Below are 24,107 nucleotides of genomic sequence, written 5' to 3' on the forward strand. Positions count from 1 at the left end.
AATGGAAATAACGTAGCTAAATATTGACAATTTTTTTTATATTCCGTAAATGAAAATCTATTCGCTACTGTTCTGGCATAATGAAACTCCATTATTTTTGCATCTTTTGATAAGAATCAACTAATGTACATGGTGGAGTATTATATTCATTTGCCAGTTTTGTTCTTAAATTTTCAGAGATATTTTCTATCGAATTTTCTTATCGAGACCAATCTACACGGTGTAAATACATCATATATCTGTACATTATATGGAAATGTATGCTGATTTATCATTAAACACGAATATGCAGATATGTAAGTATTTGTTAGTAACCCCATGTATCTATTCTTCAATTACGAATTATGTGTTTAACATAATATAGTAACAGAGATTCTTTTTACCTTTTTCAAAACCAGAACATCTACCTAATAAAAATCAATTAATTTCATATATATCTAGCCAAGTTACATTGAATAAAATATTATTTAAGCTAGAGTTCCATGCATGTATTCAGTTTTGTTCATTGTTATGTGCAATAAAGTTTTAATTCTTCACAGTATTGATTCTTAATGTTACTTTACATCATTCATTTAATGCTTTGATAACATTTAATGAAAATATGCATAATATTAAAAAACGATACTGTATAAAAGAAAAACAATTGAAAAAATCGAATCTACGAATAAAAACAAATATCTAATAATAAGTTGCGGAAATTGATAAGCAGAATCTGCTAAGAACAACTGACACACCTTGTTTGTAATTAGAAAATAGAATATGAGTACGTAAAGATTTGAGCTATTAAAGGGAAAAGTCCGTATTTAATACCTATATCTGATACACGATGAAAAACTGATAAAGAAGTAGATAGAGAATAGTATATAAAAGGAGATTAAACTAACTCTCGAAGCTTAGTAGATAATTAGTTATTTAACATTTGCTACCGTACTAATATTGCCCAATCGTTGAATTTCAGTTTTGCAATTCTGTAAAATGGTAAATTTTCCTGTTTATTTTTACATTTATCTTATATAGAGTTATCACGGAACTACTGATTTGGTTTAGTTCTGTGTTATTCTACTTTTAAGTTACAAAAGTAACGGCACTAGTTATCGCCAATTTTGTGTACCCTTATAACTATTTACAAATTAAGAACATGTTGGAATTGTCATTTGTTAATACAAACACCTGGATTTCATCAAAGAAACCTTGTTTTGCGTTTTTTTATTCTTCTTTATATATTATACGCTTTATACTTTTGAGCTGTATATATTTCCCTGTATCAACAGGGACGAGGACAAGCTTCTGTAATTGATATTTAAATAACTGCACGTTTTCAGATGCTGAAGACGATATTTTTGGCCATCCTCGTAATGGCAGGTGTCATTAGTGACATCACAGCCGAGAGTAAGTATTACATATAACTATGGATAAAGATATATCCGCAATTTTAATTACCTTCACAGTCATTATTACGTGTGTATTATAATTTACTAATATCGTTTTGTTATATAGAGAAGATCGTTTGTTACTATGCTAGTTGGGCTGCCTATCACGATGGTCTTGGTAAATTCGATGTGTCCGACATAAATCCGGCTTTGTGTACTCACATAATCTACAGCTTCATTGGCATTAGCACCACTGGTGATGTTCAGGTATTGGATAGCTGGCTAGACCTACCGAGTGGCAAAGATGGATACGGGCGATTTACTAGACTTCGTCAACAAAGCCCAGGCACCAAATTTTTAATAGCGATGGGTGGTTGGAACGAGGGATCGATCAAGTATTCTACAGTCGCGGCAGATCCTGAAATCCGTGCACGATTCGTCCAAAATGTCATTAATTTTCTAAAGAGATATAACTTCGATGGATTCGATTTGGACTGGGAATATCCGAATCAGCGTGGTGGCAAACCGGCCGACAGGGAGAACTTCGTCGCCCTACTGAAAGAACTCAGAGAAGAGTTTGATAAGCATGGTTACATTCTGAGTGCGGTGGTCGGTGCTGCCGAATCCTCGGCTTCTCTGTCCTACATTATTTCACAAGTCTCGCAATATGTTCACTTTGTCAATCTGATGACGTACGATTTCAACGGATCCTGGAATAACTTTGCCGCAATTAATGCACCACTCTATCGTTCCTCCAAGGAGTCGGGAAATCAAGCTACTTTCAATGTGGTACGTTAATATCTCTGGACATTTGGGATAGTATTTCATTGGGAGTACAGGCTACTCTAGAAAGCCTCAATAATGACAATTGTGAACATTAAGATTCTTATTTAAACATATGCATTTGTGTATCAGGATTCGGCTGTTCATTATTGGCTATCTCAAGGTGCGCCAGCTGATAAGCTAGTTGTTGGCATTCCTGCCTACGGCAGATCCTTCACTTTGGCGGATGCCGGTAACACTACGGTTGGTGCACCAACCATCGGTGCTGGAATTGCTGGACCTTACTCGAAACAAGCAGGTGTTCTTAACCCTTTGCACTCCGCTGTCCCCTCTCAGGGGACATCGTATTTCTAGCATATCACTCGGATGTCCCCTCTCAGGGGACATTCAAGTTTATTAGTGATTACGGGGAATTGAGTTATTTCAGCGCAACTTTTTGGGACATGCATGTTTCCCTGTAGCTTTTTCTTGAAATGACACCAGAAATCAAATCAAAATACCGTAAAATTACTAAGATATATACAAGAAATGTCAGCGGGTTTTGTGTCAGACGAGAACGTGAGAGGCGTGCTCACGACGATCCGAGCACTTCTCGGTGCCACTTGAAAAGAGCGATGAGGGGAGTTTTTAGAAGAAAGGTCGGTATGCGAACATAGCACGCACTATATAGTAAGATTTATAATTATAAATAAACAAATCTAAATCTGGAGGAAAAGATTTCTAAAGCTAAGCTCAGTCTAGTTTGAAGCTTCGAGCAGTACACATAGATCTAACGAGTGAGAAAATCGAAAAAGTGATTCTTTTCTTAGTGAATGACATTCCTGAATGACAATCAGTGACACGCCACAAGTTTGTCATAACACTAATTGACCAATTGAGGGGCGATTTTCGTGTGTCGAGAACGCGTCCATCCACATCTTCTGCGGACAATAAAATGGACAACAAATTACATATTCCCAATATGGGACAAAGAAAACGAGACTGTGTTATGTGCTCTAACAGGAAAACACCTGGTGGCAGGCGTCAAACAAATTATTATTGTGAAACATGCACTAATCAGCCTGCAATGCATATTGGGGAGTGTTTCAAAATTTATCAAACTATACAAAATTATAAACAATAAAATATTGATTTTTTGCAAATATACATTCCTCGATCTCAACCAATTCATTTAAGCCCAATATCATTATAATACGTTATTTAGTTTCAAAATTATAACAAATAATACGAGGGTCTGTAAATGTTCGATTCTGCCGCAAAGTGGCGCTGAGTAGCTGATAGCCAGTGTCCAGAATCGTGCGGAGTGCAAAGGGTTAATTATAACGAAATCTGCGAGCGTCTTCCTCAGGGATGGATCGTAGTACGCGAAAGCGAGCAACGCGTACCTTATGCTTTCAACGGCAACCAATGGGTTGGATATGACGATGCCATGTAAGTGTCCATTTACTTCATCTACTCAACCATAAATAACTTAGTAACCTATTTTCAGATCTGCTCAAGAAAAGGCTAAATATGTTAACTCCCTTGGTCTTGGTGGAGTAATGATGTGGAGTATTGACAATGACGACTTCCGTGGTGTTTGCGGCAGAAGCTACCCTCTTTTACGCGCAATCAACGAAGTATTGGGATGAAATGTTTGATCTATGAATGTATTAGAAACTACATATATTAAGTAGAAGGTTTCTAGGTGATTTAAAATCTCACTCGAAATGTTCCCTATTTATTTTTGCATTCGATATCATTTCTTCTCGTCGAGCGTTCATCTTACAGACCTATAAGTTAACGTTTAAAACTGTGGAACAGGTCTTTTCTTTTGTTATTCTCCATGTAGCAATTCTCCGAATTTGATCGATAATCTCTACTGTTGATATAATTTATAAATTATGTAAATATGATACGGGGAAAGTAATAGAGTCTCCATTCAATGTTACAAGATTTCTATTAATTGTTATTTCTCTAAGCTGCAGTGCCTTAGCAGGACTTCCTGTATCTTCAATTCTAAAGTATGAAATGTTGAATGAACATTGTCATACAGAGTATTTCACTTAATACCATTGAGTTCAGACGGTTCTTTCTACATATTGTAAATATATTTAAGTGAAGAAATATATACGTATACGTATATATAGAGAGTAATCTCTTGAGAACTTCAAAAAAATAAAAGTTTGGACGAAAAATGTTTCTTAAATCTCTTAATTCTTTGATAACTTTTAAATATATAAGCACTTAATTCTTTCTAAATTATCCCTGATGACATAGCTACTTTCTATAGACGAATCCAGCCACAGATGGCTACAGCAGTACTGACACACAGTGTTAAGTGGTAGCACAGCGCTGGTACCGTACCGATGGTATCTTGTGGTGTGTTGTCTGCCCATATCGGCAGTTACTTCAAAGAAAACGGCTTATAACATTTTATTTATCTTAGCCAATATACTTTATTGGTTACGTCTAACACAAGGTCTGCGTTAAGAAAAGTGGAAAATATCAGTGTTTAATATCAATATCTGACACAAGTTAAATGATTTAAAAATAGTTGTTACAACTAGTAGAAAAATTAGTTGCTTGCCATCGGGTAACATAGTCGCATCGTTCGATAGTGGAATCTCAATTTTATAATTCTGTAGAAAGGTAAATTTCTTTCATTTTTATTTGTTTGTTTTATATATGTTTTATATGTGAATTATGTCACATTATTAAAGATTATATTATTTATATAACTATTCAAAAGCTGAAAAAATGTTGGAAATGTAAATCCGTCTTCATTGACGTTCATCAGTGCTACGCTAACAGCGCTCACGTCTATATAAACATAAACCAGTGAATTTTTTAAATTAATACCTACATTTTTGAATTCGATGCATCAAATACTATAAGCGAACGTAAAGAAAGTCAACAATTTTTGCTACCGTAAAGTAGAACTCGATAATTTATACTGTTTTCAGTTTCGAACGTAATATGTCAAGATTTACTACTGCGCCTCACGTTCCTAGCGGCAGTATAACTGATAGTAAGTACCAGATAATTACTACTACAGAAAAGTCCTCAATCTGAATTACCCTCAAACAAAAAATTTGTACTATCAATACAACTACTTAATTTTAACACGTTAAGTGCCATGTCAATGACCGGTGACTGACAGTGCAAAATACGACATAAAATATAAGAAATTACATTTTATTAATAAATTTTAAGTAATTTCAAGATCATATCACGAATGTATCTGAATATTTCTTACTAAGAAGTTGTCCTTCATAAGTATCACAGAATGTGACAAAATGTAAAGAAAAATTTTTGTCTGCACTGGACTAAAAACCGCAAAGAACTGATTGAATATAAACGTAAGGCATTTCTAAAGTGTTTATATTACTTTGTCGTAGCCTAAACAGATTTCGACAAAGTTTGTTTTTATCTAGCTAGCCAACTGATAAGCCAGACCATTGGTGACTCATAGCTAAGATTAGTAATTCCAGAAAATACTATCTTTCATTAGCACGCTAGTGTGTGGTATTGCGGGAGCGGCAGTGGAATTTGGGGTGCTGCAGTTCCGCAGTTCCTATACGCGAACCGCCACTGAGTCAGACAGAACCGGTTTGGCTCTTAACGTGTTGAATAATCCCCACATTTAAAGCAATCGTACTCTGTTCAATTACAACATGTATCAATTTAAATTACTAAGTATGTACATCAAAAAAGTTTAAATACCTTTTTATCGTTTAGAAAAGATCGTTTGTTACTATGCTAGCTGGGCTGCCTATCGTAATGGCCTTGGTAGATTCGATGTGTCTGATATAAATCCTGTTCTGTGCACTCATATAATCTACGCCTTCATTGGCATTAATACCACTGGCGATGTTGAGATACTGGACAGCTGGCGGGATTTGCCAAATGGCAAGGACGGTTACGGACAATTTACCAGACTTCGTCGACAGAACCCAGGCATTAAAGTAATGGTAGCGATGGGTGGATGGAACGAGGGATCAACAAAGTATTCTGAGGTCGTCGCCAGGTCTACTACCCGCACACGATTTGTCCGCAATATCATTAACTTTCTAAAGAAATATAACTTCGATGGATTCGATTTCGATTGGGAGTATCCGAATCAGCGTGGTGGCAAACCGGCCGACAGGGAGAACTTTGTCGCCGTACTGAGAGAACTTAGAAAGGAGTTTGATAAGCATGGTTATATTCTGAGTGCGGCAGTCGGTGCTGCCCAATCTTCGGCTTCTTTATCTTACATTATTTCACAAGTGACACAATACGTTCACTTCATTAATCTGATGGCGTACGATTTTAACGGATCCTGGAAGAATGCTGCTGCCATTAACGCACCATTGTACGCTTCCTCTAGCGAGTCGGCAGAACAAGCTCAGCTCAATGTGGTGTGTTAATATTGCTGAAAATTTTAGAGCTTGTACCTTACTATCGCACAGCGATTACTTTTGAAACTTTTAATTATAAAAGGGTGTGTCTCCGCTAGCAAATAACTATAGAAAAAGTGAATTGCAAAGGAAAAGATGAATAACAAAATAAGGGTTATAAGCTTAACTTTTCTCTAGTCGAGGCGCGTCGAGGTGGCGTCTACGTACCATTTTCTCCCCGTCATGTTTATTACTGAATGATTTCTTCCTTCGAAAATATTAAATAGATATAAAGGAACTAAATGTTTACGCTATAAATCATACTGTTCCTTGAAATCAGTCTTCAGATGTAATTTACACACGCCATGAGTCTCTTCTCAAATAAGTGACTCAAGTTATTTGCTGATGGACTCATGGCTTAAGAGAAAGCCACGTTCATTTGGAAGAAAAGAATGAGTAAAAGGCAATCCTAAATGTTTCACCAGCATATAACATCTCAATGTGTCATTTGATTCTTGATAAAGTAATCGATCTTGCAATTGACGATTCTTAAACACCTAAACTCCAACTGTAACATCTGAATACGGGAAGAATAATATTTCCGAAGACATTCTTATGCTACAAAGTCTCAATCGTAGTAGTTGTGATCACATTGTTAGTTACCTTAAAACATAAAAATACCGTGATATGTATTTGTTTTAGAATGCAGCTGTCCGCTATTGGTTATCGCAAGGTGCGCCAAGAGATAAGCTCATTGTTGGCATTCCTGCTTACGGTAGGTCCTTCACTTTGGCAAATTCCGCAAACAATAAGGTAGGTGCACAAACCATCGGTGCTGGACAAGCTGGACCCTATACGCAAGAGGGAGGTTTACTCGGTTATAACGAAATCTGCGAGTATCTTGCTCAAGGGTGGACCGTAGTACGTGAACGCGAACAACGCGTGCCTTATGCTTTCAAAGGCAACCAATGGGTTGGATATGACGATGTCGAGTAAGGAATTATTTACTTCATCTATTTAACCATAAGTAATTTGTAACTCATTTTTAGATCTGTTCAGGAAAAAGCTAATTATGTTAAGTCCATGAATCTTGGTGGAATGATGTTGTGGACTATTGACACTGATGACTTCCGTGGTGTTTGCGGTGAAAAATATCCACTTTTACGCGCAATTAACAAAGTATTGAGAGGAAATGTTTAATTTTCTTCTACATGTAAAGTTGAAGTACTGGAAGCAATATCATTAACAAACGTACTGTCTTTTATAAGTAAACTATAAAATTGTAAGGAATTTCTTAATTAAAAAGTATCAATTTATTATGAAGCACTTTCTATTCATACCTGGCAAAGTTACAGCATCATTTGGATAACTGTGGTAGCACAAAAACTCCAGGTAAAATGGATATAATTGGGGCAATTGTCAAGAAATTATTATCTCGTTGATGCTGTTACCACTGTAAACATTTGAAAGATCCGCGAGATGATTGTGGAGAATTTTGTGTCCTAAAATTTATTATTTACATTTTTTTTATAACGTTATGTTTGTATGACGTATGCTTTTGATAATTTTACGATTAGCTGGAATCGGAGAAATTATTCGTTTATTATTCCACCAAATTCCACAGTATCCAATATCAATGAAAAATTATGCAGGTAAAGCTATATTCTGCTCGAACTAATATGTGAAGTTAAGTACTGACTATTTCTATATTCCTATCAAAGCAGAGATTATGTCGTGCATTGTATATTTTAGTCAGTAAATTTGTTTATAATTTGTTATAATTATTTGCCATCGAATTTTTCTTAAACCTTGAGATGATAAAAGACTTATTCCTTGGTAATGTTTCTATACATATTTTACAGTTGAGGAAAAGAAGCCAATGAGGGCAGGTGAACCATCAAAATTGTCAGACTTAGATCCGAATACAAAACAATATTGGAGATACATTCGTATAGAAAGCAATGATAGGAAAGAATCAAATGCTAAAATACATTCGACCTTAATTCCGATGTGATTTTTTGAAATATATTCATTTTGAGTGTACCCTTTTTTCTTCAAATATTTTCTTAATATTAAGAAATATTAACTTTCTATAGCAAGAGAGTGCTTATCTGCAAAGCTTATCCTTTCGTTATGAGGAAAAATGTATGTAAATAAAGTGATATTTAGTAGCATGGAATTCCCAAGAAGATTGTCATACGTTTTTAATCATTCTTGCATTATTTAATCTGAATGCCCAGAATTCTTTAGAAATAACTGATAAGTGATACGACTACAATGATAATAAACCTCAGCTTGAAATAAAATTTTTCAATCTATCTATATTATCTTATTATCTACATTTTTCGTGTTGTTAACATATGTAGCACTATCGACCTGGAAATAATTAAATACCTCTACATTAGTTTTATCATAATTTTGTCATTCATGTGAAGAAATCGTTACATTTGGTAAAAACAAATATCTGATGATAAGTTACGGGAATTGATAAGCGAATACGAAGGAAAGGAAAAAGAATAGCGATAATGATACACCGTTATGACGCGTTTTGTTTGCAATTTAAGTATATAAAGGTCTGGGTTAAGAAAAGTGGAAAAAATCGATGTTTAATATCGATATCTGACACAAGATAAATGATTTTAAAATAGTTGTTACAGTTGGTAGAAAAATTAGTTGCCTGCCATCAGGTAATATAGTCGCATCGTTCAATAGTGGAATCTCAATTTTACAATACTGTAGAAAGGTAAATTTCTTTCATTTTTTCTACTTGTTTTATATATGTTTTATATGTGTATGACATGACGTTATTAAACGCGGCACTAAATTGTAATTATTCTAATCATTATTTAAAAGCTGATAAAATAATGGAAATGTAAGTCTGTATTCGTTGACGTTCACCAGTGCAAACATTTGGATTTCATTGAAGAAAACATGTTTTGCGATTTTAATTCTTCGTTATGTATTGTAGACTTTATATTTTTGAGTTGTATGTTTCCATGTGCGGAGGAGAGCGAGGTCAAATATAATTGATATTTAAATAATTGTTCGTTTCCAGATGTTCCGGGCAATATTTTTGGCTGTTCTCATAATGGCAGGTGTCATTAGTGATACCATAGCCGAAAGTAAGTATTAGATACAATTACGGATAAAGATATATCGGCAATTTTAATTACCTTCCAAGCAATTAACGTTAATTAATTAAATCCTTTGTACCTTGTTTATTTATTGAATTAGTCAGTATAAGTCATTGAATATATACTATAATTAGTTAATAATTAACTTTTTTATTATTTAGAGAAGATCGTTTGTTACTATGGTAGCTGGGCTGCCTACCGCAATGGTCTTGGTAAATTCGACGTGTCCGACATAAATCCGGCTTTGTGCACTCACATAATCTACACCTTCATTGGCATTACCACTACTGGTGATGTTCAGGTATTGGATAGCTGGCTAGATCTACCGAATGGCAAAGACGGTTATGGACGATTTACTAAACTTCGCCAGCAAAGCCCGGGCACCAAAGCTATGATAGCGATGGGTGGCTGGAACGAGGGTTCAATCAAGTATTCCGAGGTCGCCGCAAAGCCTGATATCCGTGCACGATTCGTCCAAAATATCGTTAATTTTCTAAAGAAATATAACTTCGATGGATTCGATTTCGATTGGGAGTATCCGAATCAGCGTGGTGGCAAACCGGCCGACAGGGAGAACTTCGTTGCCCTACTGAGAGAACTTAGAAAGGAATTTGATAAGCATGGTTATATTCTGAGTGTGGCGGTCGGCTCTGCCGAATCCTCGGCTTCTAAGTCCTACATTATTTCACAAGTCTCGCAATATGTTCACTTTATCAATCTGATGACATACGATTTCAACGGATCCTGGAAGAATGTTGCTGCCATTAACGCACCATTGTATCCGTCCTCTAACGAGTCCGGCGAACAAGCAAAGCTCAACGTGGTACGTTCGTATTGTTGGGCTTTCTTGAAAATACTCTGATGCACGTCGAACTTTTATATTCCAGAATTCAGCCGTTCGTTATTGGCTGTCTCAAGGTGCGCCGGCTGATAAGCTCATTGTTGGCATTCCCGCTTATGGTAGGTCTTTCACCTTGGCGAATTCTGCAAACAATAAAGTAGGTGCACCAACCGTCAGTGGAGGGAAAGCTGGACCTTACACGCAAGAAACAGGTACTCTTGGTTACAACGAAATCTGCGAGTACCTTGCTCAGGGATGGACCATAGTGCGCGAACGTGAACAATTCGTGCCTTATGCTTTCAGCGGCAATCAATGGGTTGGATATGACGATACTACGTAAGCAACTGTTGCCCTTACCTTTAATAGAATGATAATAATTCCTGATCGGAGAATAACAATGCATACTTAATTGCAAGTAATTTGTCCTGCTTTCCAGATCTGTTCAGGAAAAAGCTAATTACGTTAAGTCCATGGGCCTTGGCGGTATGATGATGTGGAGTGTCGACACTGACGATTTTCGCGGTAATTGCGGTGAAAAATATCCGCTTTTGAGCACAATTAACAGAGTGCTAAGGGGAAATGTTCCATCTCCCGTCCCTACGCATCCCTCAGAACCTGATGTACCAGGAACCGGAACGCCACCAAAAGAACCAACACCGTCACCACCATCACCACCTGACAACTCTGTGTGCACACACGAGGGCTATGTACGAGATCCAAAAGACTGTTCAATATTCTATTATTGCCGAAAATTAGGCGGCAAATACGAGATAAGTACATTTCATTGCCCCGCTGGACTTGTATTTGATCTATTGTTCAATGGCTGTAATTACAAACAAAATGTCGCCGGTTGTTGAATTGTTACAAATTAATATACATGGAATAGCTTACAATACCATACTGTAAAAGGGAACGTATTGTCCGTATACATTCAGTTCTTCTTTACATGATTTGATTTAATTTAATATCGTCATCTATCCGATCACAGTCAGCGTCGTAGATACGTGTAAACGATATCATCAATTAACAAAGAAGAAGTATCACTTCTTATCCCATGCACTCTTCTAAAATGTAAACATCTTTATACATACTTTATTATTTTATTTTATTATTAAATCTTCTTATTTAATCTAGTTTTTGCTCGACCAACACATGTACCTTCCTCGTTAAACAGACCTACTTAATTTTTTCTCCGCGTTGTAAATTGGGACAAATTACAATTATTTATACAGAGTGTTTAAATACGCATATCTTACATGTGTTCATAATTCACCATCTACTCACAAGTGTCCGATTAAGTATTTTGTAGAAGAAAATAAATTTACCATATTTTGAGAGAATTTATTTCGTGTTATGTAAAGCTGAATTACTATTATCTCAAATGAACAGTTAGTTATTTGTATAAAAAAAAGTTACTAAAAATAATAATCTTAAATATATATATATATATAATCAAGGTACTTTTAATATTGTAAACATTTACATAAACTTTCAGTAATTACTCCACAATTCCTAATTATATGTCATGTAGATAGTTTAAGAGCAGACAATTTTTAGCAAATTCAACTGTAATTATTAGTGTATACAAGCCTTGACAAGAATAAATAGAACAATATTGAATGGGTAAATGAACACGTGTAAATGACGGCAATTAATTAATGACGATCATTAGCCATTGTAATCATTAATGTAACAGTTACCATTTTTTATCAGTTATTTTTATGAAATGATGAAGCTAACCACATGTGTACACAAGAGAAATATTATTTTAGTTTCCTTTATCTCATACTTATAAAGATATTTTAATCTACTGGGGCCTATATAATAACGCTGCGAGCAAATTTGATCATTACAACGAAGATGAGAAGTTAAAGTAGAAGTCTATCCCTGGAGAGAAGTAAGGACTATCATAATATTTTACCATAATTAAGTAGTTCGAAGAATTATTTTCAGAGTTAACGATGAATGTGAAGTAATTATTTACAGATGAAGATCATACTATTAGCTGTTTTCTTGGCGATCGCCAGCACATCTATCGCAGAAAGTAAGCTCGACAAAACATCCTAATTTCATGATAACTTTGACAGAACTATACGCGGTAAGAATAACACGTTTTCCTTTGTAATATAGAGAAGATCGTCTGTTACTACGAGAGCTGGGCTACATACCGAAATGGGGACGGAAAATATTCCATCGAGGATATCAACGTGCCCATGTGCACGCACGTGGTTTACAGTTTCATTGGTATTGACGAAAGCGGTACAATTACGGTAGACACCACTGAATATCTGTCGAAATTCACCAGCTTTGTCAAGAAACAGCCCGGTGTGAAAGCTATGGTCTCTGTTGGCGGTGCCAGTGTAAATCCTGGGAAGTTCTCTAACGTAGTACGCAACGCTGGCATTCGTGCTAGCTTTGTGAGGAACGCGGTGAATTTCCTGCAACAATATAATTTCGACGGATTGGATGTTGATTGGGAATATCCTAATCAAGGTGCAGGCACCCTCGACTCCGACAAGACGAACTTCGTGCAACTATTGAAGGAACTGAAGGATGCATTCAACGGAAAGTACATCCTAAGTGCAGCGGTAGCTGCCACACCTGATTCTGCTGGGAAGTCATACATTATTCCTCAAATTTCCACACATTTGGACTTTATCAACGTCATGACGTACGATTTCAACGGAGCTTGGAACCCTTATACTGGTATGAATTCGCCTTTAAATCCATCTTCCGGAGGGACTTCCTATGAGAAAACTTTGAACGTGGTACGTATATTTAAAAGATGCTTTCCTTAAAGTTATGGCCAGTCTTTAGAAAGGAAGAATGGAAATCATTTTTTAGTGTTCTCTGTGAAGTCTGATTTTGGAGTTTCCCACATTTGTTTTGAAAAACGAATTACGCTTAGTATATTGACTAATCTAGTTCATAATATGCAAACTGGATCGTTATTCGTAGTATAAATGAATTGGGAATGATAAGTAATATGTCTTCTATTATTTTCTTGCAGCTGCGCAACCCTTCTGTTTCTCTAACCACACAGTTTTGATAATTGCGTTTATCGCACTATTACTATGTTATTTAACATTACTTATTTCAGACTTATTTAAAATAATTTTATTGTTATAAATTTAGAAAACCTCTATCGACTATTGGCTTTCACAAGGTGCCCCAGCTGATAAAATTGTCGTGGGTATCCCATTCTATGGAAGAAGTTACACCTTGAAAAATCCTGGGGACCACGGGGTGCGCTCTCCGACCACTGGACCAGGGGCAGCTGGTCCATTTACGAAACAAGCTGGTTACATTGGATATAATGAGTTGTGTTTGCGTCTGATGAACGGTAATTGGCATGTTGTTCGGAGCGAGGAATTAGGTGTACCTTATACGTATTTCGATAATCAATGGATCAGTTATGACGATGCTGAGTAAGTATATAACAAAATATGTATCTCTTATTGTTATCGTCTACTGACTATAATATTTAATTTTAGTTCCATCCGGAAAAAGATTGAATTTATAAACTCTAAGGGTCTTGGCGGTGCTATGATATGGAATATTGATCTTGACGATTTTCGTGGTAACTGCGGCAGCAAATATCCGCTGTTGAGTACAGTAAACAATGTTTTAAAACGCTGTAAGTCATTTATATGTTGAATTTATTACATGATTCAATTATAAATGTTGAAGTATCTTTATAAAATATAAATTGATAATTCATTTTCAGGAGCGAAACAACTAAACCACAGCCACTATGTAGGCAACTGTGTATGATTGTAAAACATATTAATAAATAAAATTATACGCTACACATACATTATTACACATACATTATTTGATTAAATGACTTCAATGTAAATAAATAAGGAATATGAAATAAAATAAATATTTTAAGGAATATATGTATTTTACCTGTACTGATTATTTTCTTATTCTTCTTATTCTACATCTATTACCTGATATTACATCTCAAAAGTAGCAAATAAGTTCTTATAAATCTAGATCCAATTTGCAAAAATGACAGAGAAAATTGGGATTTTTGTTCTTTTTAGAGAAACAGCGGTTTCACTCATATTATTGATTGCATGTGTTTATATGTACAAATGACAAACAATATTGACAAGAGCAATGAATTTGCTATCATAATAGTCCCTATTTTACCCTGAAACTCGAAAACAGCTGTAGTAATAAAAGTTATCTCAGAAAGCAACATTTCTAAATTACGAAAACTTTGATCTCTTATTTAACTAATTATTCTTAAACGTGGAGGGTAACAAATATCACAAATACTTCTTTATTCGTTTCCGCATCTCTTTCCATCTCTCTGCTGTACTCTCTCATCTTAATTACAGAAGTTTAGAGTACTGCTGATTAAATAAAGGAATTCCTTAATTTTCATTGAATGGAAAGAGTAAGATAAATTGTATCTCCCGCTTTAGAGGAAGAGAGAGAAAGATATATAAGAAAGCTATAGGAAAGAGTGAGACAGATAAGGTGGACGTCACTTGGGAACCCCTGGCGCCATCTCTGTGAAAAGTGCTCAAACTGGTCGCTCACAAGTACCGACAGCGAAGTGAACTACTCAAAACTACTAGCGCCATCTCTTGGAGAATTGTTGAAACTAGTCGGAAATTAGTAAAAGAATTTTTTTATTGCTTTTGAATTGTAGCATCAGCTGTAAAAATTTGTCACACGAGTAATGAATCAGCCTATATTTTAGAAAATACAAGAGAAGCGGCGCTTTGAGTTTCCATGGACTGCCTACCACTGATTTCATTATAATTCTCATAAATTATAAATTATTATACAAAATGTTTAGCAATTTATAACTAGCACATCATCCACACTGAAACTAAATGAATAGATTGAATGGAACTATCAAATAAGAAATAAGAGCTATCTAAAACTACTTTAAATGTTTGAAAATTTCTCTGAAAATCAAATTTATACTTTAACCGGAAATTGCCTGAAATTCGCATTCGATTAACGTAGTCTCACGGTCGAAAACATCGGGCTGCTTTCGTTCAACTTCCTTTCTACGACGTGCTTACCAAAATGCAGAAGGTAAGATTTCTATACCGTAAATTTTATAAATTTTTGTTTTCTATGCAAGATAGTTTTGCGTCTTAACATCCGTTTAATATGTAATTTATTTTTCAGAAACAAAAGGAACCAATTCAGTCCGTGCAAGTCTTCGGACGCAAAGTGAGTGTTAACTGCCAAAAATGTAGCGAGGTTATGTTTGCGCGTGTTCTTTTAATCATGCATGTATATATTTACAGAAAAGTGCTACCGCGGTCGCTTACTGCAAACGAGGCCGTGGAAATCTTCGAGTAAATGGCCGTCCGTTGGAATTGGTTGAACCTCGTGTATTGCAATATAAATTGCAAGAACCCATTTTGTTACTGGGCAAAGTGAGTATTTGTTAATGTGACAGTGCCATGGAACTTTAAATGTTTCCTTTCATATTTTCGGGAAAGATACCTTTCAAATATTTCAATATTCCTCCACGATGTTTTCTTATTCTGAAAAATTATTTCCTGTGATTATAAAAATAAAGTCTGGTAAATGTATCGTGTATATTCTCTATATCGAAGATTCATTTATTTAAATAATGCTTGTACTTAATATGTTATGCTTTATGTGTAGGAAAAGTTTTCTGGAGTGGACATAAGAGTAAGAGTAAATGGCGGTGGTCATGTAGCACAAATTTATGCTATCCGTCAAGCTATTTCTAAAGCTCTTGTTGCGTACTATCAGAAATGTAAGTATCAATCAAAGCTTCAAGTTTAAAAATATAGTTTAACATGAATGTTATACAATATATTTCTTTCCAGATGTGGATGAGGCAAGTAAAAAAGAAGTGAAAGATATACTTATTCAGTATGACCGAACTCTATTGGTTGCCGATCCAAGGCGGTGTGAGCCAAAGAAGTTCGGTGGTCCGGGTGCCAGAGCACGGTACCAGAAATCTTACCGTTAACATCGTCAAATTTCACATTACACTTTATTCGTATTATTGAATAAAAAATTTAAAAACATTTTGTTGCGTCTTTCCTACCTACTTAAAATTTTATTATTATAGTATTAAGAGAAAATATAAATATATAATATACTAAGCATAATAAGAATAATAGTTATTAATTTACTCTTAAATATTTTCCTTTGCAATTGAACAATTTTTGACAGTTTAATTTGCAATTAATTTAGCTTAATAAAAACATATATTGTTGGATGTATCTTAATTTTATCTAAAAGTTTTATACAGTGTGTATGCTTTAAAATTAATTACTTTTTATCATGCTTACTTTGTTAGTATTTATACTGATATAAATTGTAAGAGTGTACGTGTACATATATATATATAATATACTTGTCTATGAATATGTATGCATTCAATATGTTAGGTGCGCTATATGACATGAATACAACGTGGTAGTCGAACGAAACAAGATTATAGTTTGGCTTTTCAGTATTTTTAATAGAGTGAAATAACATACGTACAAGTATGAAGACCCGATTTAATTCTTATGATATTGCTTGTACCGTAACTGAGCTACAAAAGTAAGTTAATATTTTAATTTTGTAATGGTAATTTTATTTTTTAAATGTATATAGGTTAAGACTTAAATGTATAAGTATACCAGATATTGCTAAAATTATTTACGCATTTTTAAACAATTGCATGATAATTTTAACGCTTAGGCTCATTGGTATGCGCGTAAATCAAATCTACGACATTGATCATCGAACTTATCTCATACGTTTTCAACGAAGCGAAGAAAAATGTGTCCTCCTGTTAGAATCTGGCAATAGAATTCATACGACGGTATTCGAGTGGCCAAAAAATGTAGCGCCGTCGGGATTTTCAATGAAGGTATATATAGTATTTGATATAATATAGTTGTTGATTTCATTTATGAAAATATTCATACATGTACTTTATCAGATGCGTAAACATCTTAAGAACAAACGACTTGAAAGTCTAACTCAAATAGGTGTAGATCGAATAATAGATTTACAATTTGGAAGCGGTGAAGCAGCATATCATGTGATTTTGGAATTGTACGATCGTGGTAACATAGTGTTAACAAATCATGAAATGATTATTTTAAACATCTTGAGACCTCATACAGAGGGAGACAAAATTAGGTAAGCTACAATGCATATTAAACAATAAACTTACCATGCAATCATGAGAGATTAATAAAGTATGTGACTAGATTTGCTGTTAAAGAGAAATATCCAATGGATCGAGCTCATCAAAATACAATGCCACCCATAGAAGAAATACAAGAGCGTTTACAGAATGCCAAATCAGGAGAAAATCTGAAAAAGATACTTAATCCTCTTTTAGAATTTGGTTCTGCCGTAATCGATCATGTTTTATTGAAGTATGGCTTTGAACTTGGTTGTAAAATTGGGAAGGATTTCAATGTTTTAGAACATTTACCAAAATTAATTCAAGCATTAGAATGTGCAAATGAAATAATGGACACTGCCAAGAAAAATGTTTCCAAAGGATACATTATTCAAAAGAAAGAATCAAAACCAACTGCAGACAACAAAGAAGATTTTATCTATGCAAATACTGAATTTCATCCATTTCTATTTGAACAATATAAAAATTGTCCGTATAAAGAATTTGATTCATTTGATACCGCAGTAGATGAATATTTTTCTACAATGGAAGGTCAGAAGTTAGATTTAAAAGTCTTACAACAAGAACGCGATGCTCTTAAAAAATTAGAAAACGTTAAAAAAGATCATGATCAGAGACTGGTAACGTTAGAAAAAACTCAAGAATTGGATAAACAGAAGGCAGAATTAATTTCAAGAAATCAAATGTTAGTAGATAACGCTATACTAGCTATACAGAGTGCCCTTGCAAATCAAATGGCTTGGCCAGATATAAAGGTTTTATTAAAAGAGGCGGAGAGTAGAGGTGATCCTGTTGCATCCACAATTAAACAATTGAAATTAGAAACAAATCATATTTCCTTATTGTTACGTGATCCTTACGAAGACAGTGATGAAGAATCAGAATTAAAGCCTATGTTAATTGATATCGATTTAGCACATACAGCTTTTGCAAATGCTAGAAAATATTATAACCAAAAGAGATCAGCTGCCAAGAAACAGCAAAAAACAATAGAATCACAAGATAAAGCTTTAAAATCGGCGGAGAAAAAGACGAAACAAACATTAAAAGAAGTGCAGGCTATACATAGTATCAATAAACTAAGAAAAATATATTGGTTTGAAAAATTCTATTGGTTTATTAGTTCTGAAAATTATCTTGGTAAGTTATTAGACAAAGTTAGGGTATCCTTATCCTTAATAGTATAAGGTAGTAATTTAGTACTAGGTATAAATGATCATCGTTCGACGATTTTTTAGTAATTGGTGGAAGGGATCAACAACAAAATGAACTGATTGTAAAGAGATACCTTAAAACTGGAGATATATATGTTCATGCGGATTTAAGTGGTGCTAGCTCTGTAGTTATTAAAAATCCTGGTAGTAATCCTGTACCACCGAAAACTTTGGCTGAAGCTGGTACAATGGCTGTTGCTTACAGGTATGTAAATGTTATTTTACTTAATATGTTTGTAAAACTATAAATATATTATAATTATTGCATGGTGCAATATTAGTATTGCGTGGGATGCTAAAGTAGTAGCAGGAGCATGGTGGGTAAATAACGATCAGGTATCGAAAACTGCACCAACTGGTGAATATCTTACTACTGGATCGTTCATGATTCGTGGGAAAAAGAATTATCTACCACCGTGTCAATTAGTGATGGGATTAGGCTTTCTATTTCGTTTAGAGGAAAGTTCAATTGAAAGACACAAAGATGAGAGAAGAGTTAGAGTTATAGATGACGAAAGTGAGCATACAGACTCTGTTCTTGAAGAAGATAGAGAAATCGAATTAATAGGAGAGTCTGATGAAGGTAAAATATTTTATGAAATAAAATAGATAGCATTTTATTTTTTAGATAGTAGATTTCACTGCCATTAACTGATATTTCTTGTAATCTTAAACTAAATAGATGAACAGCTGGAAAGTAGGAATAGCTTAAATCCAATTCAGGAAGAGTCCAAAGCAGACTTATTTATGGAAAAAAACAATGTTAATCAAGACGCTAGTGATGAAGAAGATAATCCATCTCAGTTTCCTGATACTCAAATTAAAATTGATCTCTCTAGTTCAAAGCAAGTTATCAATTTTTTTAGATGTTAGCTTTGTTTTATTAACAATTATATTTAATATATATATTCATAGGGTGAAGTTACACGTTGACAATAATTATCTAAGTAAAATAGATTCGCAAAAGGATTTGGAAGATGTAATTTATTTAGGTGATGATACGCCTATATTATTAAATACGTCTGCTACAAAACGAGATCCTAAACAAAAACTACCATCTACAAAGGAGAATAAAATAAAAGCTACAGCGGAAACTAAGGAAAATGAACAAACAGTTTTGAAACGAGGTCAAAGAGGAAGATTGAAAAAGATGAAAGGAAAGTATAAAGATCAAGACGAGGAAGATAGGAGGTTATCTATGCAAGTGCTTCAAGTGAGTATTCTCTTATTAATGATTAATAATAACTATGTCACAGTAATGCGTTGATGATTAGTCAGCAGGTGCTCCAAAAGAAGACAAAAAGAAGAATAAAAATAAAGATCCATCTGGACCAAAGCAACAAACAAAGAAAAAAGGTGGAACAAGACCATCGGCTCCACCACAAATTTCTCAAATTGTAGATAACATTGAAGAAGAAGACACAGGTCCAGGACCTGAAGTAGATATGCTAGATCAATTTACAGGAAAACCTGTTACAGAAGATGAATTGTTATTTGCTGTACCAGTGATAGCACCTTATAATACTGTACTCAACTACAAGTATGTTGTCTACATTATACTTGTATTATTTATGTATAATTTATATAAAACAATATTTATTTTAGATTTAAAGTGAAACTAACACCAGGTACAGGTAAGAGAGGAAAAGCAGCAAAGACTGCTATGGCAGTATTTATGAAAGACAAAGAAATTACATCTAGAGAGAAAGACTTACTGAAAGCAGTTAAAGAAGAAACAATAGCTAGAAATATTCCCGGAAAAGTGAAGATAAGTGCTCCACAGATACAAAAATTAAAGAAATAAGTAATTAAAGTACAATTTGTAAGCAATGTTAATAAACAAACATGTATTTGTATGTATATAAAGTGATTTGCTTGTACAGAAGTTATATACTGATAAAAAAAAATGTTTTGATAATAGTCTTTTTACTTACAACCTGCATATTAGTAATTATCGTTAAATCGTTTATTAACAGAGCTTGTAAACTATGGATCGCGACCCACTAGTGGCTCACGAGATAATTTTGGTAAGTCGCAAACAAATTCGAACTATGGAACTATGAGTTTCAATACGAATTTTAATATTTAATAAAAATGTAGATTAATTAAACAATATTTTTGATCTTTAATTCTCTGGTTTTAAAAATATACTTACTTATTACAGCGAATGAGAAGTTTAACCACTAGTGCACTGACTCTCGACGCGGCATGTGAACAAGACTCTGATAAATATCGGTAGGTTAATGTTCTGTTTACCAACATACATGTAGTCCTTTCACTGCGTCACCTTTGTCAACCAATTCTTTCACCTGAGCATGGTTAGTATCACATGTCACGTCGAAATCGACAAGACTCAATGTACGTATATATTCGTATTAACATTATAAGTTATTAAGTTCACATATTCTGTATAATTTCTTATCGTGCTAATGTATCAAAATATATTGATTTATTTATTTACTTCCATACAGATTATGCGAATGATAGCATTCACTTGCAAATGATATTTCTTTTGTTATAAATACAATAATGTACAAAATCCCAGCAAAAAACATTTTTAATGCGTACGGACGCATTAAAATATAAATACATATACTTTAAACTTACATAATTATATATTAAAGATATCTTCATCAGAAGCAGTTTCGTCAATTAATACTCTTTCTGGTTTGGTTCTTGTATTTCTAGATGTTATTTTCCGTTGTGTTACTTTACTGTTAGGTCGCGATTTAGTACCTTTTGATATAACCTGTGTAGAATAGTACATTAATAATATTTTAATGAAAGTTTATTATGTTTGTTTACTTCAGTAATGATAATTTCACAACTTGCCATCTCAAAGTTACTAGTGTGAATAATTGTTTGAAAATGCATAATATTGGATTATAATGATATTAAAAAATTATTTCCTCGAAAATTATGCTTTTTAAATTATACCATTGCTACAGCGCAAATGTGTACGAGTGAATGTTTGTCGCATTAAAAAAATAAATACATATATTACCTCTGTTTCAGGGTCAGAAAGGGTATCATCGTAAGTTCTTTTAACTCTTTTCCTGCTTTTAATTGGATTCTTTTCTTCATTCGACTTGTTTATAGAACTAGCTGGCTTTTTTGTTTTTTTTACTATTTTTATATCGTATTCTTCATCAGATTCGATGTCATTTAACACTTGTTTAATATCTTTCATACCACCGCGTCTTTTGTCTATCACGATTCCTACAGTGCTATCATCCAGGCTTCTTATAGGACTTACTTTTTTTATAAGTTTTAACCGAGGACTTTTTCTACTACTGTCAATTGTCTTTTTCACTTTTTGTGGTGTAACTTTTAGAACCTGATCCTTAGCAGCAATATCACTTTTAAATTCTAACTTTCCATTTGGTTTATGAGATAATTGTTTCAATCCTTCGATTAATATTTTTTTAAATTTCTCGTAATCTGGTTTCTCATTAAATTTTATATTAGCTAATAAAGTCATGTACTTGAGTATAGTATTTGGAACAATTCCATTGAAACACTTGTTCAAAAATTCTGGGATATCGTCAAAAGCTGCTTCTTTCTGTTTTTGTACTGCAACTGGATCGGATAAGTTTTTCTCCCATAAAAGTGAACCACACAACCATTGAATCATATTGTAACCCAGAATTTCAAAATCACCGCGCATTGTTGGTACTGAAATACAATAACGTATTGTATATGAATTTATGAATTAGTTTTTGAAAAAGTGTTACAGTGTTAGTATAAATTATGTGATAAGAACAATAAGATTAATAATAGTAGAAAAGCTGTTCACATTAGTCAAACATATTAAATTTTATTGTATTATTATAATTTTTACCTCCCATGTGAGCATCTCTACTAGTATATTCAATAGTTCCATTATGTGCTTTCTTTGGATCTAATTTATATTCGTTCTTTGTTGTATAATGAGAAGCCAATCCAAAATCAACCAGATATATTTGATCGTGAGATTTTAAATCTAATAATAAATTTGCTCCTTTTATATCTGCGTGTACGTATGCTTTATAGTGCATATATTCTAGTACATTTATCTGAAAAATTGTAGACTTAATATAAAATCCAGTAAATCATTTAACAAGCAGTTGTCATATAACACTTCAACTTGTTTAAAACCAAGTGATTAAAAACGTTTTTAGGTTGCCTCTTACTATTTGTAAAGCTATTTTATATACTGTGTGTTCTGGAAATCTTCTATTATTTGCTTCGAATAGTTTCCATAAATCTGTACCATACCGATCCATTACTACAAACCGGTATTTAGTTTTCTTATATTCATGACTTCCAGAGCCAACATATCGAGGCATACCAAGTGATGCAAGTTTCTTTTCCTTTCTCCAATTATCAACTAAAATCAATTGTATGGTATGGCTTTCTCTTTATAATATTTTAATAATTATGCGCACAATATGTGAGACTTAAAATAATATTTAAAAAAATATTAAAATTCCAAATAATTTACTTTCATCTGGCTTTGCAGTTCTCATGTAAAAGTGCATCTCTACAAATAATGGTCCGTTTCCATGTGGTTCCTATAATTTTATAATTTGTAAAGTATGTACAAAACTGATAAATTATAGTAAATATTTCACTGGTAACAACTTACAATCTTGATTACATTTGGATACTCTTTTGGAACTTTACCATTATAAGGAGCAGCTGTAATTATTAGAACGACATGAGTATTTGTTATACGTGCATTCATATGTTACATCGATACACTTCAAATTGTGAAATGTAACGTAAGACGTAACAAATGAGTTTATCATTGAGACGTAAAATTTGATAAAGTATACAAGAAGTGGAACGAGTGCATACCACAATAAATTTCACCGAAACCCCCCACACCGATAGATGTACCAAGAATCCATTGTTTCTTTGTCATATCTGTTAATATTTCGCCGGCGGATATTGGATCCGGTAGTTTGTATGCGTTTGCACCCTTCTTTCTGGGAGCTTTTTTCACTACTTTTGCACACATTATGAGGTTACCAGAAATATGCTAATACGATATGTATGAAGTAACGTAGTGTTCACAAAATAGCAGTAAAAGATTAAGAATAATATTAAGTATAGCAAAGTAAATTTCTAATGTTATGACAAATTTATATTCAAATAAATAGTCGGCGTGCCATACAGTCGACAACGACTGTTCGTCCACAGTTGCAGAGATGCTAATGAATACAAAAAAAAAAATTTAAAGGCGGGAATCATAACGATC

General features: G+C 33.8%; 6 protein-coding genes across 8 annotated transcripts; 5 read left to right on the forward strand and 1 right to left on the reverse strand.

Annotated features, from left to right (window-relative positions):
* The first annotated feature begins 944 nt into the window (after positions 1-944).
* On the forward strand, positions 945-11,434 carry LOC143428504 (chitinase-3-like protein 1). 3 transcript variants are annotated; one of them, XM_076903438.1, is made up of 5 exons: positions 945-978; positions 1,323-1,389; positions 9,810-10,471; positions 10,536-10,825; positions 10,926-11,434. In XM_076903438.1, the coding sequence occupies exons 1-5, from the start codon at positions 976-978 to the stop codon at positions 11,344-11,346; spliced, it is 1,443 nt and encodes a 480-aa protein (XP_076759553.1). In that variant the 5' UTR covers positions 945-975; the 3' UTR covers positions 11,347-11,434. The 3 variants fall into 3 exon arrangements, with proteins under 3 accessions (XP_076759553.1, XP_076759566.1, XP_076759561.1); XM_076903451.1 differs by lacking the exons at positions 945-978; positions 1,323-1,389 and adding exons at positions 4,718-4,784; positions 9,570-9,636; XM_076903446.1 differs by lacking the exons at positions 945-978; positions 1,323-1,389 and adding exons at positions 9,093-9,257; positions 9,570-9,636.
* On the forward strand, positions 5,060-7,721 carry LOC143428524 (chitotriosidase-1-like). Its single transcript, XM_076903462.1, has 4 exons — positions 5,060-5,163; positions 5,874-6,535; positions 7,217-7,506; positions 7,564-7,721. The coding sequence occupies exons 1-4, from the start codon at positions 5,112-5,114 to the stop codon at positions 7,712-7,714; spliced, it is 1,155 nt and encodes a 384-aa protein (XP_076759577.1). The 5' UTR covers positions 5,060-5,111; the 3' UTR covers positions 7,715-7,721.
* Positions 11,435-12,474: 1,040 nt separating the features above from the next.
* On the forward strand, positions 12,475-14,278 carry LOC143428532 (acidic mammalian chitinase-like). Its single transcript, XM_076903474.1, has 5 exons — positions 12,475-12,533; positions 12,620-13,257; positions 13,625-13,917; positions 13,984-14,126; positions 14,217-14,278. Coding segments are annotated over exons 1-5 (1,134 nt in total). The 5' UTR covers position 12,475; the 3' UTR covers positions 14,219-14,278.
* Positions 14,279-15,449: 1,171 nt separating this feature from the next.
* Positions 15,450-16,530, forward strand: Rps16 (ribosomal protein S16). The gene is made up of 5 exons (XM_076903501.1): positions 15,450-15,553; positions 15,650-15,694; positions 15,772-15,903; positions 16,139-16,253; positions 16,327-16,530. Exons 1-5 carry the CDS (start codon positions 15,545-15,547, stop codon positions 16,470-16,472), a joined length of 447 nt encoding a protein of 148 aa, XP_076759616.1. The 5' UTR covers positions 15,450-15,544; the 3' UTR covers positions 16,473-16,530.
* Positions 16,531-16,903: 373 nt separating this feature from the next.
* On the forward strand, positions 16,904-20,784 carry Clbn (Nuclear export mediator factor NEMF homolog Clbn). The gene is made up of 10 exons (XM_076905209.1): positions 16,904-17,053; positions 17,195-17,366; positions 17,439-17,641; positions 17,713-18,791; positions 18,890-19,070; positions 19,147-19,448; positions 19,548-19,710; positions 19,781-20,078; positions 20,140-20,405; positions 20,471-20,784. The coding sequence occupies exons 1-10, from the start codon at positions 16,998-17,000 to the stop codon at positions 20,667-20,669; spliced, it is 2,919 nt and encodes a 972-aa protein (XP_076761324.1). The 5' UTR covers positions 16,904-16,997; the 3' UTR covers positions 20,670-20,784.
* Positions 20,785-21,381: 597 nt separating this feature from the next.
* On the reverse strand, positions 21,382-24,068 carry LOC143431876 (serine/threonine-protein kinase VRK1). The gene is made up of 7 exons (XM_076908854.1): positions 23,705-24,068; positions 23,493-23,545; positions 23,349-23,418; positions 23,038-23,234; positions 22,707-22,920; positions 21,870-22,540; positions 21,382-21,614 (listed from the first exon to the last, which is right to left on the reverse strand). The coding sequence occupies exons 1-7, from the start codon at positions 23,865-23,867 to the stop codon at positions 21,477-21,479; spliced, it is 1,506 nt and encodes a 501-aa protein (XP_076764969.1). The 5' UTR covers positions 23,868-24,068; the 3' UTR covers positions 21,382-21,476.
* Positions 24,069-24,107: the final 39 nt, after the last annotated feature.

The sequence above is a fragment of the Xylocopa sonorina genome, chromosome 1 (assembly GCF_050948175.1).
Source record: "Xylocopa sonorina isolate GNS202 chromosome 1, iyXylSono1_principal, whole genome shotgun sequence".
Lineage (NCBI taxonomy): Eukaryota > Metazoa > Arthropoda > Insecta > Hymenoptera > Apidae > Xylocopa > Xylocopa sonorina.

Excerpts from the sequence above, each read along its gene's own strand:
- LOC143428504 (XM_076903438.1), top strand. Across the intron at positions 1,390-9,809 it reads TAGTGACATCACAGCCGAGA|AGAAGATCGTTTGTTACTAT; the intron begins GTAAGTATTACA and ends TTTATTATTTAG. Across the intron at positions 10,472-10,535 it reads AACAAGCAAAGCTCAACGTG|AATTCAGCCGTTCGTTATTG; the intron begins GTACGTTCGTAT and ends TTTATATTCCAG.
- LOC143428524 (XM_076903462.1), top strand. The coding sequence starts at position 5,112 with ATGTCAAGATTTACTACTGCGCCTCACGTTCCTAGCGGCAGTATAACT. Across the intron at positions 5,164-5,873 it reads TAGCGGCAGTATAACTGATA|AAAAGATCGTTTGTTACTAT; the intron begins GTAAGTACCAGA and ends TTTATCGTTTAG. Across the intron at positions 6,536-7,216 it reads AACAAGCTCAGCTCAATGTG|AATGCAGCTGTCCGCTATTG; the intron begins GTGTGTTAATAT and ends TATTTGTTTTAG.
- LOC143428532 (XM_076903474.1), top strand. The coding sequence starts at position 12,476 with ATGAAGATCATACTATTAGCTGTTTTCTTGGCGATCGCCAGCACATCT. Across the intron at positions 12,534-12,619 it reads CAGCACATCTATCGCAGAAA|AGAAGATCGTCTGTTACTAC; the intron begins GTAAGCTCGACA and ends TTTGTAATATAG. Across the intron at positions 13,258-13,624 it reads ATGAGAAAACTTTGAACGTG|AAAACCTCTATCGACTATTG; the intron begins GTACGTATATTT and ends TTATAAATTTAG.
- Rps16 (XM_076903501.1), top strand. Across the intron at positions 15,695-15,771 it reads TGCAAGTCTTCGGACGCAAA|AAAAGTGCTACCGCGGTCGC; the intron begins GTGAGTGTTAAC and ends ATATATTTACAG. Across the intron at positions 15,904-16,138 it reads CCATTTTGTTACTGGGCAAA|GAAAAGTTTTCTGGAGTGGA; the intron begins GTGAGTATTTGT and ends CTTTATGTGTAG.
- Clbn (XM_076905209.1), top strand. The coding sequence starts at position 16,998 with ATGAAGACCCGATTTAATTCTTATGATATTGCTTGTACCGTAACTGAG. Across the intron at positions 17,054-17,194 it reads ACCGTAACTGAGCTACAAAA|GCTCATTGGTATGCGCGTAA; the intron begins GTAAGTTAATAT and ends TTTAACGCTTAG. Across the intron at positions 17,367-17,438 it reads CGTCGGGATTTTCAATGAAG|ATGCGTAAACATCTTAAGAA; the intron begins GTATATATAGTA and ends GTACTTTATCAG.
- LOC143431876 (XM_076908854.1), bottom strand. The coding sequence starts at position 23,867 with ATGTGTGCAAAAGTAGTGAAAAAAGCTCCCAGAAAGAAGGGTGCAAAC. Across the intron at positions 23,419-23,492 it reads ATCCAAATGTAATCAAGATT|GAACCACATGGAAACGGACC; the intron begins GTAAGTTGTTAC and ends ATAAAATTATAG. Across the intron at positions 22,541-22,706 it reads TAGAGATGCTCACATGGGAG|TACCAACAATGCGCGGTGAT; the intron begins GTAAAAATTATA and ends ATTGTATTTCAG.